Below are 17,169 nucleotides of genomic sequence, written 5' to 3'. Positions count from 1 at the left end.
TCTAAAAGGTCTTGTAGGTCTTCACAGAACCGTTCAACTTCACCTTCTTCAGTATTACTGGTTGGGGCATAGGCTTGGATTACCGTGATATTGAATGGTTTGCCTTGGAAACAAACAGAGATCATTCTGTCATTTTTGAGACTGCATCCAAGTACTGCATTTAGGACTTTTTTGTTGACTATGGTGGCTACTCCATTTCTTCTAAGGGATTCCTGCCCACAGTAGTAGATATAATGGTCATCTGAGTTAAATTCACCCATTCCAGTCCATTTTAGTTCGCTGATTCCTAGAAAGTCGGCATTCACTCTTGCCATCTCCTGTTTGACCACTTCCAATTTGCCTTGATTCATGGACCTACCATTCCAGGTTCCTATGCAATATTGCTCTTTACAGCATTGAATCTTGCTTCTATCACCAGTCCCATCCACCACTGGGCATGGCATCTGGTCCCATCACCTCATGGGAAATAGATGGGGAGACAGTGGAAAGTGTCAGACTTTATTTTTTTGGGCTGTAAAATCACTGCTGATGGTGACTGCAGCCATGAAATTAAAAGATGCTTACTCCTTGGAAGGAAAGTTATGACCAACCTAGATAGCATATTAAAAAGCAGAGACATTACTTTGCCAACAAAGGTCTGTCTGGTCAAGGCTATGGTTTTTCCAGTGGTCATGTATGGATGTGAGAGTTGGACTGTGAAGAAAGCTGAGCATCGAAAAATTGATGCTTTTGAACTGTGGTGTTGAAGACTCTTGAGAGTCCCTTGGACTTCAAGGAGATCCAACTAGTCCATCCTGAAAGAGATCAGTCCTGGGTGTTCATTGGAAGGACTGATGCTGAAGCTGAAATTCCAATACTTTGGCTACCTCATGTGAAAAGTTGACTCATTGGAAAAGCCCCTGATGCTTGGAGGGACTGGGGGCAGGAGGAGAAGGGGATGACAGAGGATGAGATGGCTGGATGGCATCACTGACTTGATGGGCATGAGTTTGAGTAAACTCCGGGAGTTTGTGATGGACAGGGAGGCCTGGCGTGCTGCGATTTATGGGGTCGCAAAGAGTCGGACATGACTGAGAGACTGAACTGAGTCTGAAACTTCCCACCCCACTGGATTCCTTCACAGCAGGAAATAGACACCTCCCCAGCTTGAGTCACAATGTTAGAATGTAGATTGGGGATGAATTTCAAGGTTGGTGATTACTCAGTTGCTCACAGTGGGATTATCCTGCGACTACACCGTAAATGTAATATACAACCCTTCCACATGGGCATTCTAATTAGTGCACTCGAGCTAAACTGTCATATGGATGACTCCTTGAAGTCACCCACTTGCTTTGTTACTTGGGCCAAAGTTGCATCTTCTAGAGCTCATGGGAGCTGGAGCTTCTGTCACAAATGAAAGATGTATTCTTACGGATGGTTTGCTGTAAAGACACTGAAAAGACTTTCTCTTATTTCCACCCCTCCTTTACTTTTTCCACTTTCGATAGATCCTATGGATTTTAATATTTCCTATGGTTTCAAATAGCTACTGTGGATTTTATGCTAAGCACTATTGTTGTTCAGTTGCTCAGTTGTATCAGACTCTTTGTGACTCCATGGACTAGCACACCAGGCTTCTTTGTCCTTCAGTGTCTCTTGGAGTTTGCCCAAACTCATGTTCATTGAGTTGATGATGCCCTCCAACCATTCCATCCTCTGCATTCCCTTCTCTTCCTGCTCTTGGTCTTTCCCAGAATCAGGGTCTTTTCCATTGAGTTGGCTCTTTGCATCAGGTGGCCAAAGTATTGGAGCTTCAGCTTCAGCATCAGTCCTTCCAATGAATATTCAGGGTTGATTTCCTTTAGAATCAACTGGTTCAATCTCCTTGCAGTCCAAGGGACTCTCAAGAGTCTTCTCCAGCACCACAGTTCAAAAGCATCACATGTTTGACATTCAGCCTTCTTTATGGTCCTACTCTCACATCCATACATGACTACTGGAAAAGGCCATAGCTTTGACTATATGGACCTTGGAGTAAGCACTGGCTGTTTAGGTTGTAAACTGAAAAAAATACAATCTAAAAAAAAAATGCAGTCTAAAAGTTGAGAGTTGTTTATTCAGTGGGAATTGTTAGGACTTTAAACCCAGGATATAGCATCTCAAGTGATCCTGAGAGAACTGTTTCCAAGGAGGTGGGTGGGCAAGGAGTCAGACAATATAGAAGTCAAGGGTCAGGCAATTTGAATATCAAAAGATTATTGTTAATTAAGGAAAACCAGATATCTCAAATTAAGGAATTTACTCTTCTATGTATCAGAAGATGCAAGCGTCTGGGCTCACTGAAATCATTCCTTTCATTTGCGTCGCAGCTGTCTGGGACCAGTGACCTGCTCTGTATCCTTGACTGGAGGCTCACTGCAGGGAGGGGCAGACATGGCCACGCTGCGCCCCCCGCCCCCCATTCCCCCAGCTGCTCAGCCCTTACGGGGAGTGGGGGTTGGGGTGGGGTGGGGATGGCTAATGGCTGCGGACAGATGACACTGTTCTTCAGGGTCTCAGAAATTTACATTTGAAAGGCTGAAATCCCTGAGGGCTGTGACATCCTTGTTTACTGATATGGCAGGAAATACTCCATTTCACAAGGTGATAAGACTGATACCCATCCAGGAATGTGCAAAACAAGTTGATATACAACTCACTGCAGAACTATGCAGTATATGCACTTCCCCTCCCTGTGATATCCTCACCTTCTGTCTGGGAGGCTCTGCAGACAACTCACAGTGAGGAACTCTTGCTCAGCAGACATTTGCACGTGGGCATATGTACGTGTGCATATATGCACACACTGTGAAGTCGGAGCAGAGAAGTGAGGAGGGGCAGAGGTGCGTCTCTCCCTGCAGAGCCTGCAAGCTCCTACGAATAACTTCATTATAACTTTTTACCCATCAAGCTGAGCTTAGAGTTGACACCAGAAATTCTGAATCTAACCTTTGCTCAGGCGTTGGCTTACTTGGTGACCAGTATAAAGCCAGACAACTCCGCCTGCTCCGGGACCAGTTAGTGAGGATGACTCAGCTCTCCTCTGCTCTTCCTCTTCGTTCTCCCTCTGAGCAGCCTCCTCGATTAGGATTTATACTCAGCTGCTAGTTAACAGAAGCCCCCCAAACACTGGCTTAAGTCTATTTATTGATTTACACAAAAGAGGTCCAGAGGTTGGCCATCTTTAGGGTCCCAGGTTCTTTTGGATTTCCAATTGACCGTCCCTAAGGTGTGACCTTCTTCTTCAGTCTCTCAGGAAGGCTGCCAAAGATCCAGTGATCACGTCTTCATTTTAGGCATGGATAATGGGAAGTCAGAGAACAGAAAGGGTCTCTACCAGCTGAGTTCAGAGATGCGCCAAGGAGTGATATGTGTTCACATCTTTTTGGCTAGAACTGTCACATGACCATCCAAGCTGCAAGTGAGGCTGGGAAACACAAGAGCCTCTATAATAGAGCCCCACTGTCAGGCATCCAGACTTTTGATCCCATTCCCTTGCACAGGGAAATGTAGGCTTTGGCCCTATGGACCAGCAGAGGTGAATGCTTGCAGCTGGGCAGACACATGTATGCTCAGTGCAGGAGGAAGGCCAAGTGTGCACAGATCCAAGTGTTCCCAAGACCTCAGTCCTGAGACTGACAGCGTGGACTCAGACTTGTCAGTCCAGAGGCTGAGCAGGTGCTGTGCTCCCGGGTCAGGATGCCCAGTCTTCCCTGTGGGGAAGGAGAGCTCATCCTCACAGCAAGCTTCGTGGTGCCAGCTGGGTTTTCAGAGGTACAAGTCACATAGGAGGAAAGTTTGACCCCTCAGCAGCCAAATAGGGTGCGCTCTGTTGTTTAAATAAAATGTGGGCTTGTTTTTGTTATGAAAGTAAGTACAGTGGTACTGAGTAAAACATTCCCACAGTAGGGAAGAGGGTGAGTAAAAATAAACTCTAAAATTTTTTGTTGGAGTATAGTAGCTTTACAATGTTGTGTTAGTTTCCACTGTATGGCAAAGTAAATCAGCTATATGTATACATATATCCCCCCTTTTAACCTTCCTTTCAGGTCACCATAGAGGATTGAGTAGAGTTCCCTGTTCTATAGAGTAGGTTTCTCATTAGTTACCTATTTTATACACAGTAATGTAAATATGTCAATCCCAATTTCCCAGTTCATCCCACCATCCCGTTCCCTCCTTGATGTGCATATGTTTGCTCTCTACTTCTGCACCTGTATTTCTGCTTTGCAAATAGGTTCATCTGTACAATTTTTCTAGATTCCACATATGTGTGTTAATATACTATATTTGTTTTTCTCTTTCTGATTTGCTTCACTCTGTATGACAGTCTCTAGGTCCATTCACATCTCTGCAAATGGCTCAGTTTCATTCATTTTCAAGGTTTAGTAATATTTCATTGTATGTATAAGTCACATCTTAATTTTAAAAAGTAGCATGGAGAAATAAAAGGAAATACATAGAATTAAATGTAAAAAAGTAAACTTCTCTTCCCTTCTTGCTCCTGTCTGTGACCTCAGTCCCAAGTCCCAGAGGCTACACTTTATGATTTCCCTGGCCACTTTTCAAATGTTTTCTTTGCATATGTGTGTATATACACTGTTTTAAAAATACACAAATGGCATACTTTACACACTTTACATGCTAAAATTTGCTTTTACCACTTAGTATTTGATAACCACACCATCCTGCTACCTGTAGAAATATCTAATTCTTTTGTATGGCTAAGTGGTGTGTGGGTGTGTATACTCAGTCGCTAAATCATATCCGACTCTTTACGACTCCTTGGACTGCAGCCTGCTAGGCTTCTCTGTCCATGGGATTTCCCAGGCAAGAATACTGGAGTGGGTTGCAGTTATATCCTCCAGGGAATCTTCCTGACCCAGGGATCGAACCTGTGTCTCCTGTATTGCAGGCTGATTCTTTACCACTGAGCCACCTGGGAAACCAAGTGGTATGACTGTGCCATAATTTACCTAGTCAGCAGCTGAAAAAATTTCGATATGTCAAGGCTTTTGATACAAAAATCATTGTTGTAATTCTCCAGTCTTTTTGTCAGGATTCCTGTCTCATTGGCTCCATTATCTGGATTGGAAGCTGAAGCTGGCATCTGGGTGAGAGAGGGCTTTGCTTCCTCTGGGAGGACTGATCCTATGATTTCTGGAGTGCTGGCCTTTCTCAGGTCGGGCTCACTTCTGGCTCCTCTTTGGGGGCCTGAACCCGTGGCTTCCTCCTTTGTCATAGGAACCTCCCCCCATACTGACTCTACAACAAAGGCAGGGCAGGTTGGCACATGTGGGTGCCTGGACAGGCTAGTAATCTGGTGCTCTGGGCAGATAAACAATATGGGGCTCTTTCAACTGATATTTGCCAAAACATTTGTTCAACTCTTATTTGAAGGAAAGGCTGAGTGCTGAAGTGTGGAGCACATAGATCTCTGGTTCCATCATCCTGAAAAGTCTGCGGGGTGGGCAAAGCTGCTATTCACACTAGAGATTGCTCGGATCTTTGTCAAAGGGACTGCTTGGGAGCTTGTATTTGAGTCACTTATATCTGATCATTTGTTGATCTCTTCAAGGAAATGAACATGAAGCCTTGAAGATACCTGTTTAACCTTTTGGCCTATAGTGTTTCAGTTCAGTTCAGTGCAATCACTCAGTCATGTCTGACTCTTTGCAACCCCATGGACTGCAGCACACCAGGCCTCTCTGTCTATCACCAATTCCCAGAGCTTGCTCAAATTCACATCCATTCAGTCGGTGATGCCATCCAGCCATTTCCTCTTCTATTGTCCCCTTCTCCTCCTGCCTTCAATCTTTCCCAGCCTCAGGGTCTTTTCAAATGAGTCAGCTCTTTGCATCAGGTGGCCAAAGTATTGGAGTTTCAGCTTCAGCATCAGTCCTTCTAATGAATACTCAGGACTGATTTCTTTTAGGATGGACTGGTTGGATCTTCTTGCGGTCCGAGGGACTCTCAAGAGTCTTCTCCAATACCACAGTTCAAAAGCATCAATTCTTTGGCGATCAGCTTTCTTTATGGTGCAAGCTCTCACATCCACACATGACTAATGGAAAGGTAGTGTTTAATGAAGTGCTAATCTTAATGAGGTTAACAGATATCCATTAGCTAATACAGAGACTCTCAGACCTGCTATGGATCCATCTACCAAGAAATTCTAGGGAGATTCCTGATAGTCCAGTATTTAGGACTTGGCCCTTTTACTGTTTTGGCCTGGGCTCAATCCCTGTTTGGAGAACTAAAATCCTGAAAGTCTCACAGTGTGCAGCCAAAAAAAAAAAAAAAAAAAAATTATCCACTTGAATAGGACCCAGAAAGAGAGAAGAAGAGAGGAGGAGAATTTGGGAAAGATGATGTAGAAGTAACGAGAGACAGTGAATCTCCCCAGTTGGCTAAAGAAAGAACCAGATCTGACAAGGCAAGCAGATGCCACATTCAGGCCACTGGGAGAAGGGGTCTCAGCCAAGCTGTGGTCAGATACCAAGGAATAAAATTCTGCAAATCAAGCATGAAGGTAAATAGTCTCTGTCAGCCAGGCAGGCTTGGTATTCAGAGGTAGAAGCTCAGAAGTTTGCTCAAGTGAGCAGATGCAGGTGGGTGAAAGCAGATGAAGAAAAGTTAGTTATGGGAAAATTGTCTTCCTGAAACAAAGATATATGGTCAGATTTCCCTGCTCAAGAATATTCAGTGACTATTAATTAGAGATATAATTTTATCCTGGGCTTTCCAGGTGGCGCTACTGGTAAAGGACCTGCCTTCTGATGTAGGATACCCAGGTTTGATCCCTGGGTTGGGAAGATCCCCTGGAGGAGGAAATGGCTACCCACTCCAGTATTCTAGCCTGGAGAACCCCATGGACAAAGGAGCATGATGGTCTACAGTCCATGGGGCCGTGACAAGTCGGACATGAATAGAAGATACAGTAAATGAGAAAGAGAAAAGCGAAGAGATATATCATGATGAAAGCAAGTAGGAGTTGGTTAGAGAGAAGAAGCAAATAGCAAAATTTAAGAGACAAGAGGAATGTGAAAGTCCCCAGCAGATTCTCTCCTTGGGTTGGCCACATGGTTGCCAAAAGCTCTAGACTCACATTCCCAGTTCTGAGTACACAAAATGCTATCCTTCATAAGTTTCTAGATTCCCTCGGATTTAACCAACCAGCCATGTCCCTGAACTAATCACTGTGGTCGAGGGTGGGTTGGTTGGTTGAAATTGTCCAGACCTAGATTAGAGCCATCCCTCTACCAAGGACGGTGTGCTCCACCAATGACATGGGGCTTGGTGTGCTGATCGGTTAGGTTGAGTCACTTTCTCCGTTGCTGGAGGTGGATGCGGAGCCCCACCCATGCATATAGAATGAGCATGGGGAAGGCTTGCTCTTAGACTAAAGAATGTGGTGTGGGTGCTAAGTTGGCAAAATGTCTGCCATATCAGCCCTTTCCATCGTCTTTCTTGGGTAACATGTCTCTGCTCTTTGAGACCATATTTAGGCATTACTTCATCTAGGAAACCTCACCTGATACATTTTATGCTCCAGATTAGATACCTATGTTCTCATAATGTTACTGAACCAAACATGGATCCACTTACCCAATGTGTAGTAAAGCATATCTACCGATACCAGGCTGTGGTGAAGGAGAGTACAGCATTGGTTGCAAGGTGCTCAACGTGGGGCCAAGCAAAGACAGCAGGCAGCTCACAAATTCCCCAGTGGTTTTCAGGGAGGGTTTTTTAAAGTGAGATCGAGGGGTGTGTGATCAGTTCACGTACATCCTTCTGACTGACTGGTGGTGAGGTAATGGTGGTGTTTGGGAGTCAACACCATGAACCTTCTGTTTCCTACTCATCTGGGGTTGACATGCTGGTGGTCAGCACGTAGTTAACTTCTTCCTCTTGGTGCAGGTTTTAGTATCTGCAAAACAACTCAAGGATATGATGCAGAATATTGTCTGTAGCTCTTGAGGAGGAACTAAAGGTCCTTGACTTTGTTTTATAGCTAAACTATTATTTTGTCTTACTTGTCTTTGTTTCTGCATTTTCTCACTTCTCTGGTTAAACTTGCTCTTTGGATCTTGGGGAAAACCTAGGAGCCTAAAGCTTTTCTACAAACAAGAGGCATGGGACACCAGGGGTCTGTCACTGGGAAGGCCCCACAGGGTCCTGCTTGGTTTTAATAACTCTTCCTTCTAGAATGAGAACTCCTTCAAGTCTTTGTCTTTTTCTCTGTATCCCCAGAACTGAGCACAGGGCTTGAGATACTTAGTTTGTTGAGTGACTGAGAGGGAATGCATGCACACAGGCAGGAGTGTGTGCCACAGTGGGACTTGCCTCTCATCACCTGTTAGACACAGCTACACAGGGATGGCTGTACCCAGTACTTCTGGGATTGGAGTCCCTCACTAAGCACATGGGCTGAGAGTGGGGAAGGGGGTTCCACCTCCCAGAAGAAGATGGTATGGCCACCTCCAGAGTAGAGTCACCAGCACTGCTATTGTCTCAGGCTCCCAGACTCTGGAACTGAGTGTCCCTTTTACCCTGGGGTTCCAGGAGGGCATCTGGTCACTTCACATCCTAGAATCTTATTTGTTTCACATCCATCTCTTTTCTATTGCATCATACCCTCCTGGTCTCCAAACAGCCTGCCTGCTCCCCATCTTTGCTATTCTCTTTGCCTGACTCCTTTAAAACTTGCACACCACTGCAATAATACTTATTGCACCATCCTTAAATACTGATTATCATATCACCCATTTTATGAAAAACCTCAGTGAGTCTTCAGAGCCTCCAGGATCAATTCTAAATTCTTCAACCTATGATAACCATATGATAAAGTTCATTACCAGTCTTTCCCCAGATTTTGCATGCAGCCATACTTCTCACTCCTCACCATCCACCCCTGAGCCCCAGCTTATAAACCGCTCTCCCCCATATCACCCATACTTCTTCCTCCTTGTTGCTCAAGCTCCACCCCTGCTTAGTATCCTCAACTTTTCCATTTTGTTACCCAATCTTACTTCTCCTTAATCTCTGAATTTTTCATGAGGTATTTCTGACCTCTTTGATCCACAGCAATCTTTTCCTTCTGTGAATAAATATACCCCTAGAAAAATGGAGCATATATCCATTGCATCAATCAGTCAGTTGGCACTTAATCATAAATTGCTCTGTGCAGTTACTTAATTTTTTTCAATATTAGATCATAAACTTTTACTTAGAATGCAGTAAGTGCATAGGAAGTATTAAATGAAAGAGTGAATGGGAATGTATTGAATGAAAAGGGGCAAATGGACAGCAAATATATCATTAGTTCTGTTTTAGTTTGGTTGTGAATACTATTTGTGCCTTTCAGCTTGTCACTTAACTCTTAGCCTCCACTTCCTCTCTAATAAATTGAGGATAATCTTACCAACTCTACAAAGCTTGCAGTGTTATGGTGAACACCAAATGAGAAATCATACTTGTAAGCACTTGATGGACTATTAAGGTAAGCTATTAGGATTTCTCTTTTAGCTTTAATTATAAAATATTTTCCTTACTTTCAGGCTTGCAACCTTATATCTGGAAAGAGGGCCCAACAGGATAGGAAGTCTTTACAAAAAGGCTGTTTACAGACACTACACAGATGAGACCTATTCCAAGGAGATCCCGAAGCCTCCCTGGCTTGGATTTTTGGGTCCCATCTTGAAGGCTGAAGTGGGTGATGTGATTGTCATCCATTTAAAGAACTTTGCGTCCCGCCCTTACTCCTTGCATCCACATGGCGTTTTCTACAACAAGGACTCAGAAGGTAAATATCAATCTTATATTATAGGTGTCTTGTCTCTCCTTCCTAAGTTAGGCAATTGTCAGCTACAGTGAGCAGGATACTAAAAGCACAGTGGTAACACGTGTTCTTTTAACTTCTCCCTGCCTCCTCCTCACCCCACCTGCCTCTGTCCCCACCTTCTCTTCCTCTTCTTCCCTTTTCTTTCCCTTATTTCTTCCCTCCCTCCTTTCTTCCTCTATGTGGCTACACAGGAAGTGCTGAGGTCCCTTGGCACGTGCTCCAGCACAGCCCCGAGGCGCACTGACCTTCCTTGTCAATCAGTCATGACCGGGGCCCACGTTGGATAAAGACCAGCGTGCACGATGAATTCCCATATCCTGTCACCAGTAACAGCCTCGGCTGTGGAAAGAGTGTCTCAGTGCCCGTGGGCCTCAACTTCCCTGCTTAAAGCTACTATCTGTGGTGCTTCCTTTCTGAAGCTGCCCTGTCTTCTTGTTTGCACTTCAAGAGTTTCAATAGTGCAGTCCCCTGAGTCCTCCCTAAAATTAAAAAAAAAAAATTATAAGCAGCACTCTTGGACTTTTGAGATGGGAAACATTTCTCAATCTTCAGAAGTATTTTTCTCATCTCTCATTGCATTCTTGCTTGTGATCATGTGGAACGGATTAAATGGTACTAAACCTGCTACAGCCTGACTCTGAGGAATGTGCCAGGAACAGTAACGTTAACTTGGATGCAGTTCACTTTATCATAAAGGAAGCTTCTGGATTGTGGTGAATGTCTTAAGGCAGCCAGACTAGCTTGGCAGTTGCCACGACCAGGTCTGTCTAAGTAGCCAGAGGAGGCACCACTGATGATGGACAGGAGATGGGGAGTGCCCTTTGCTCTTGGCCATTTCCCTCCACCTGAGGTGCAGCAAAGCTCTTGGTCACAGATTTGGTTAGTTCTGAATAGTTGAAAGTGAGCACAAGAAATTCTTTACCTTCCTGAGCCTTCCACTGGGTGCCCACCAGATGCCAGAGACTGACTCTAGGTATTGGGAAAAAGATAAATGAATCATAGGCTATAGTAGAAAATCAATGACTATAACTCTAAAGGTTTATTTCAGGGTTCTCAATACCGTTCTACTGATTCTATACACTTATCCTTTCACCAACGTTGTGTTATCTTGATTACTATGAATTTATAGTAAGTTTTGAAATTGGGAAGTATAAAATCTCCAACTTTGCTTTTTTAAAAAAGACTTTTAAGCTTTTCTAGGTTCTTTGCATTTCCATATCAATAAATATCAGATCAGCTTGTTAATTTTTACCAAAAATGTTAATTGGATTTGTTGAGGATTGCACTGAGTTTATCAATCAATTGGGGAAAAACTGTTGTCTGCACTGAAAGATGAATTACCATCTTGAAAATATTGACTCTTCCAATCTGAGCATGGAATTTAGATCATAAATGTCTCTAAACAATGTCTTAGCTTTTAGTGCACAAGATTTGCATTCTTTTGTTAAATTTATTCAGAAGTATTTTATTCTTTCTGATACTATTGTATATGGAATAGTTTTCTTAATTTCATTTTTGATTGTTGCAAGTGTGAATAAATACAATTGGTTTTTATATGTTTATCTTGAATCCTATTATCTTGTTAAACTTGTTTTTTTAATAGATGCTTAAAGGGTTCCTTGGAATTTTCTAAATACTGAATCATGTCACTATGAATAAACAGAGTTTTATTTCTTCCTTACCAATTGGTAAATCTTTAATTTTTCTTTTGCCTTATTGCACTGGCTAGAACCTTCAGGATAATATTTAATAATAGTGGTGAGAACAGACATTCTTGCCTTGTTCTCAATCTTAGGAAGAAAGCATGTTGTCTCCCTCCCATTAATCAAGAGGCTAGCCATGGATTTTTCTTAGATATACTTATCAGGTTAAGGAAGTTCCCATCTACTCCTAGACTGTTAAGAGTTTTTAACTTGATAAGTACTAGATTTTGTTTGTTTTCTGCCTCTATTGATATGAGGGTGTAGTTTTTGTCCTTTATTTTATTAATATGTTTTATTACCTTAGCTCATTTTTGAATGTTAAACCAACTTTACAGTCATAAAATAAATTCCATTTGGACATGGTATGTAATTCTTTTTATATGTTGCTGGGGTCTGTTTGCTAGTATTTTGTTAGAATTTTTTGGTGTCCACATATGAGGAATATTGGTCTATAGTTTTCCTTTCTTGTGATGTTTTTAATCTGATTTTGGTATCAAGGTACTGTTTGCTTCACAGGGTGAATTTGGAACTATTCCTTTCTCTACTCCCTGAAAGATTCTGTAATGGACTGGCATCATTTTTTCTCAGTATTTCATAGAATTTATAAGTGAAAACCATCTGAGCCTGGGTTTTCTTTGAAGGGAGAGTCTTAATTGTGAAACAGTTTCTTTGTGTATTAGGTCTATTCCAATTCTTTATTTATTCTTAAGTCAGTTTTAGTAATTTGTTTCTCTCTAAAAATTTGTCAATTTTATCTAAGTTGTCTAATATTTTGGCTTAAAATTATTTGTAATAGTCCCTTTATAGTCTTTTTAATTTCTGTAAGTAAGAATGATGCCCTATTTTTCATTCCTGGTTTTGGTAACTGGGGCCCTCTCTTCTTGGCAGTCTATGTAAAGTTTTCTCAATTTTGTTGATCTTTTTTCAAGGAAGTAACTAACTTCTGGATTCATCTATTTTACAGTTTTCTATTTCCTCCTTCACTGATTTCTGCTCCAAAATTTATGTGTGTGTGTTAGTTGCTCAGACCTGTTGGACTCTTTGGCTGTGGCCCACCAAGCTCCTCTGTCCATGGAATTCTCCAGGGAAGACACTGGAGTGGATAGCCACTCCCATCTGTAGACTGTTTTCAGTGCTGTGTGGTTTTCATCTTGTGCTTCCCAGTTAGCACTAGTGGTAAGGAACTCGCCTGCCAGTGCAGGAGACATTGGAGACTCGGGTTCAATCCCTGGACTGGGAGGATCCCCTGGAGGAGGGCATGGCAACACTCTCCAGTATTCCTGCCTGGAGAATCCCATGGACAGGAGAGCCTGGCAGGCAACAGTCCATAGAGTCTCAAAGAGTTGAACTGAAGCGATTTAGAATGCACGCACACAGTTTTCCTCTACATCAGGGATTGGCAACCTGTGGTCCACGGGACATAGGGACATATATATATATGGACAATATATATATATATTGGACAATATATATATATATATATATATATTGGACAATATATATATATATATATATAGGACAATATATATATGACATATATATATATTCATATATACATATATATATATATATGTGAAAAGATTTTGAGACAGAACCCTGCAAAGCCTAAAATATTTATACTCAGACTCTTCACAGGAAATGTTTTCTGAACCTAACTGTATATAAATATATTATCATTTACTTTTCTGTTACATTCTTGATAGGTATTTGAGTGGTCTGCTGTGTTTTGATTCCTGAGGAATGTTGCTGTGAACATTCTTATACATGTTTTCTGCTCCAGTTGCATATGTTTCTCTAAGAAACATATCTAAGAGTGAAAATATACATACATACATTCAAATTTAGTATATAACTCTGGTTTTCCAAAGTGGTTGTACCAATTATATTCCTAACAGCACTGTATGAAAATTCCAGTTGCTGTACATTCCCAACAACACTGAATAATACCAACTTTAGAAATTTTTTCCTATTTGGTAGGTCCATAGTGATATATCATTGTCATTGTAATCTAGGGTTTCCCTGTAATGAAATTTATTAAATTTATTAAATTAAGCATTTTTTTTCTAAATACTGATCCCATACCAATACCTTTACTATTATCCTGTGGGATTTTCTGTTTTTTGGTCACTTAGTTGAAGGAGTACTTTATTTTGAATATGAATCTTTTCATCAGTTATGTATGTTGTGAATATGTGACTTGATTTTTCATTCCTTTAAGGTATCTTTTAATGAACAGAACTTCTTAACTTTCTTTTTTTGTTTTCTTTTAAAAATTAATTTATTTATTACAATTGGAGGCTAATTACTTTACAATACTGTAGTGGTTTTTTCCGTGGCTGACACATGAATCAGCTATGGGTGTACATGTGCCCCCATCCTGAACCCCCCTTCCACCTCCCTCTGCATCCCATCCCTCAGGGTTGTCCCAGTGCACCAACTTTGAGTGCCCTGCTTTCATGCATCGAAGTTGGACTGGTAATCTATTTCACATATGATAATATACATGTTTCAATGTTATTCTCTCAAATCATCCCACCCTCACCTTCTCCCACAGAGTCCAAAAGTCTGTTCTTTACATCTGTGTCTCTTTTGCTGTCTCACATATAGGGTCATCATTACCATCTTTCTAAATTCCATACATATGCATTAATATACTGTATTGGTGTTTTTCTTTCTGACTTACTTCACTTTGTATAATAAGCTCCAGTTTCATCCACCTCATTAGAACTGACTCAAATGCATTCTTTCAAATATCTGAGTAATATTCCACTGTGTATATGTACCACAGCTTTCTTATCCATTCGTCTGCTGATGGACATCTAGGTTGCTTCCATGTCCTGTCTATTGTAAACAGTGTTGTGATGAATATTGGGGTACACATGTCTCTTTCAATTCTGGTTTCCTCAGTGTGTATGCCCAGCAGGGGGATTGCTGGATCATATGGCAGTTCTATTTCCAGTTTTTTAAGGAATCTCCACTCTGTTCTCCATAGTGGCTGTACTAGTTTGCATTCCCACAAACAGTGTAAGAGGGTTCCCTTTTCTCCACACCCTCTCCAGCATTTATTGCTTGTAGACTTTTGGATAGCAGCCATCCTGACTGGTGTGTAATGGTACCTCATTGTGGTTTTGATTTGCATTTCTCTGATAATGAGTGATGTTGAGCATCTTTTCATGTGTTTGTTATCCATCTGTATGTCTTCTTTGGAGAAATGTCTGTTTAGTTCTTTGGCCCATTTTTTGATTGGCTCATTTATTTTTCTGGAATTGAGCTGCAGGATTTGCTTGTATATTTTTGAGATTAATCCTTTGTCAGTTGCTTCATTTGCTATTATTTCCTCCCATTCTGAAGGCTGTCTTTTCATCTTGCTTATGTTTCCTTCATTGTGCAAAAGCTTTTAAGTATAATTGTGGTCAAAATTTATCAGTGCTTTCTTTAACAATTAGTACATTTTATAATTATTTTAAAAAGCTTCCTACCCTAAAATCATAAAGATATTCTCCTGTTTTACCTTCTTAAAGCTTTACAGTTTTGCCTTTTACCTTAAGGACTTGAATACACCTGGAATTGACTCCTATTTAACCTGTTGTTGCTGTTGTTCAGTCACTAAGTAGTGTCTGACTCTCATGACCCCATGAACGGCAGCATGTCAGGATTCCCTGTCCTTCACTATCCCCTGGAGTTTGCTCAAACTCATGTCCATTGAGTCAGTGATGCCATCCAACCAGCTCATCCTCCATCGCCCCCTTCTCCTCCTGCCTTCAGTCAGTCTTTCCCGGCATCAGGATCTTTTCCAATGAGTCAGCTCTTCACATCAGGTAGACAAACTATTGGAGCTTCAGCTTTAGCATCTGTCCTTCCAGTGAATATTCAGGGTTGATTTCCTTTAGGATGGGCTGGTTTGATGTCCTTGCATTCCAAGGGATTCTCAAGAATCTTCTCCAGCACCACAGTTTGAAAGCATCAATTCCTCAATGCTCATCCTTCTTTATGGTCCCACTCTCACCTCTGTACATGACTACTGAAAAAGAACGACAGCTTTGACTAGATGGACCTTTGTAGGAAAAATGATGACTCTGCTTTTTAATACTCTGTCCAGGCTTGTCATTGTTTTTCTTCCAAGGAGCTGGTGTCTTTTAATTTCATGGCTGCAGTCACTGTCTGCAGTGATTTTGGAGCCCAAGAAAAGAAAATCTGCCACTATTTCCGTTTTTTCCCATCTATTTGCCATAAAATGATGAGCACAAATGCCATGACCTTAGTTTTTTGAAAGTTGAGTTTTAAGCCAAGTTTTTCACTTTTGTCTTTCACCTTCATTAGAGGTTCTTTTGTTCCTCTTCACTTTCTGCCTTTAGAGTGGTGTCATCTGCATATCTGAGGTTGTTGATATTTCTCCTGGCAATCTTGATTCCAGCTTGTGCTTCATCCAGCCCAGCCTTTCACATGATGTTCTCTGCATAAATACACAAAGTGACAATATATAGCCTTGATGTACTCCTTTCCCCATTTTGAATCAGTCCATTGTTCCATGTGACATTTTAACTGTTGCTTCTTGACCTGCACACAGGTTTCTCAGAAGACAGGTAAGGTGGTTTGATAATACTTTAAGAATTTCCTGCAGTTTGTTGTGATCCCCACAGTCAAGTCAAAGGCTTTCATGTAGTCAATGAAGCAGAAGTAGATATTTTTCTGGAATTCCCTTGCTTTCTCTATGATTTAATTTATGTTGGCAATTTGACCTCTGGTTCCTCTGCCTTTTCTAAGCCCAGCTTGTACATCTGGAAGCTCTCAGTTCACATACTGCTAAAGCCTAGCTGGAAGGATTTTGGGCATAATCTTACTAGCATGTGAAATGAGCGCGATTGTCTGTTACTCTGAATATTTTTTTGGCATTGCTCTTCTTTGGGATTAGAATGAAAACCAGTCATTTCCAGTCTTGTGGCCACTGCTGAGATTTCAAATTTGCTGGTGTATTGAGTGCAGCACTTTAATTAGCAGCATCATCTTTTAGGATTTTTAAATAGCTCAGTTAAAATTCCATAACCTCTACTAGCTTCATTTGCAGTAATGCTTCTTGATGCCTGCTTGACCTCATATTCCAAGATGAGGAATATGGCTCCAGGTGACCACACCATTGTGGTTATCTAAGATGTCCTTTTCATTATAGAGGACTAGAATGCAAAAGTAGGAAGTCAAGAAACACCTGGAGTAACAGGCAAATTTGGCCTTGGAGTACAGAATAAAGCAGGGCAATGGCTACTAGAGTTTTGCCAAGAGAACACACTGGTCATAGCAAACACACTCTTCGAACAACACAAGAGAAGACTCTACACATGGATATCACCAGGTGGTCAACACTGAAATCAGATTGATTATATTCTTTAGAGCCAAAGATGGAGAAGCTCCATACGATCAGCAAAAACAAGACTAGGAGCTGACTGTGGCTCAGATCATGAACTCCTACTGCCAAATTCAGGCTTATATTGAAGACAGTGGGGAAAACCACTAGACCATTCAGGTATGACCTAAATCAAATCCCTTATGATTGGTTATACAGTGGAAGTGAGAAATAGATTTAAGGGACTAGATCTGATAGACAGA

General features: G+C 41.5%; 1 protein-coding gene across 1 annotated transcript in view; it reads left to right on the top strand.

The window, feature by feature from the left end:
• HEPHL1 (hephaestin like 1) overlaps nucleotides 1–17,169 on the top strand; it is a 97,183-nt gene that overhangs the window by 12,208 nt on the left and 67,806 nt on the right. The window contains exon 2 of the mRNA XM_070457114.1: nucleotides 9,582–9,826. Within this exon, the coding sequence (XP_070313215.1) occupies nucleotides 9,582–9,826 (245 nt within the window). The remainder of the gene's footprint in view (nucleotides 1–9,581; nucleotides 9,827–17,169) is intronic.

This window comes from Odocoileus virginianus, chromosome 28 (genome assembly GCF_023699985.2).
Source record: "Odocoileus virginianus isolate 20LAN1187 ecotype Illinois chromosome 28, Ovbor_1.2, whole genome shotgun sequence".
NCBI lineage: Eukaryota > Metazoa > Chordata > Mammalia > Artiodactyla > Cervidae > Odocoileus > Odocoileus virginianus.
This window is presented reverse-complemented; position numbering and strand designations above follow the sequence as displayed.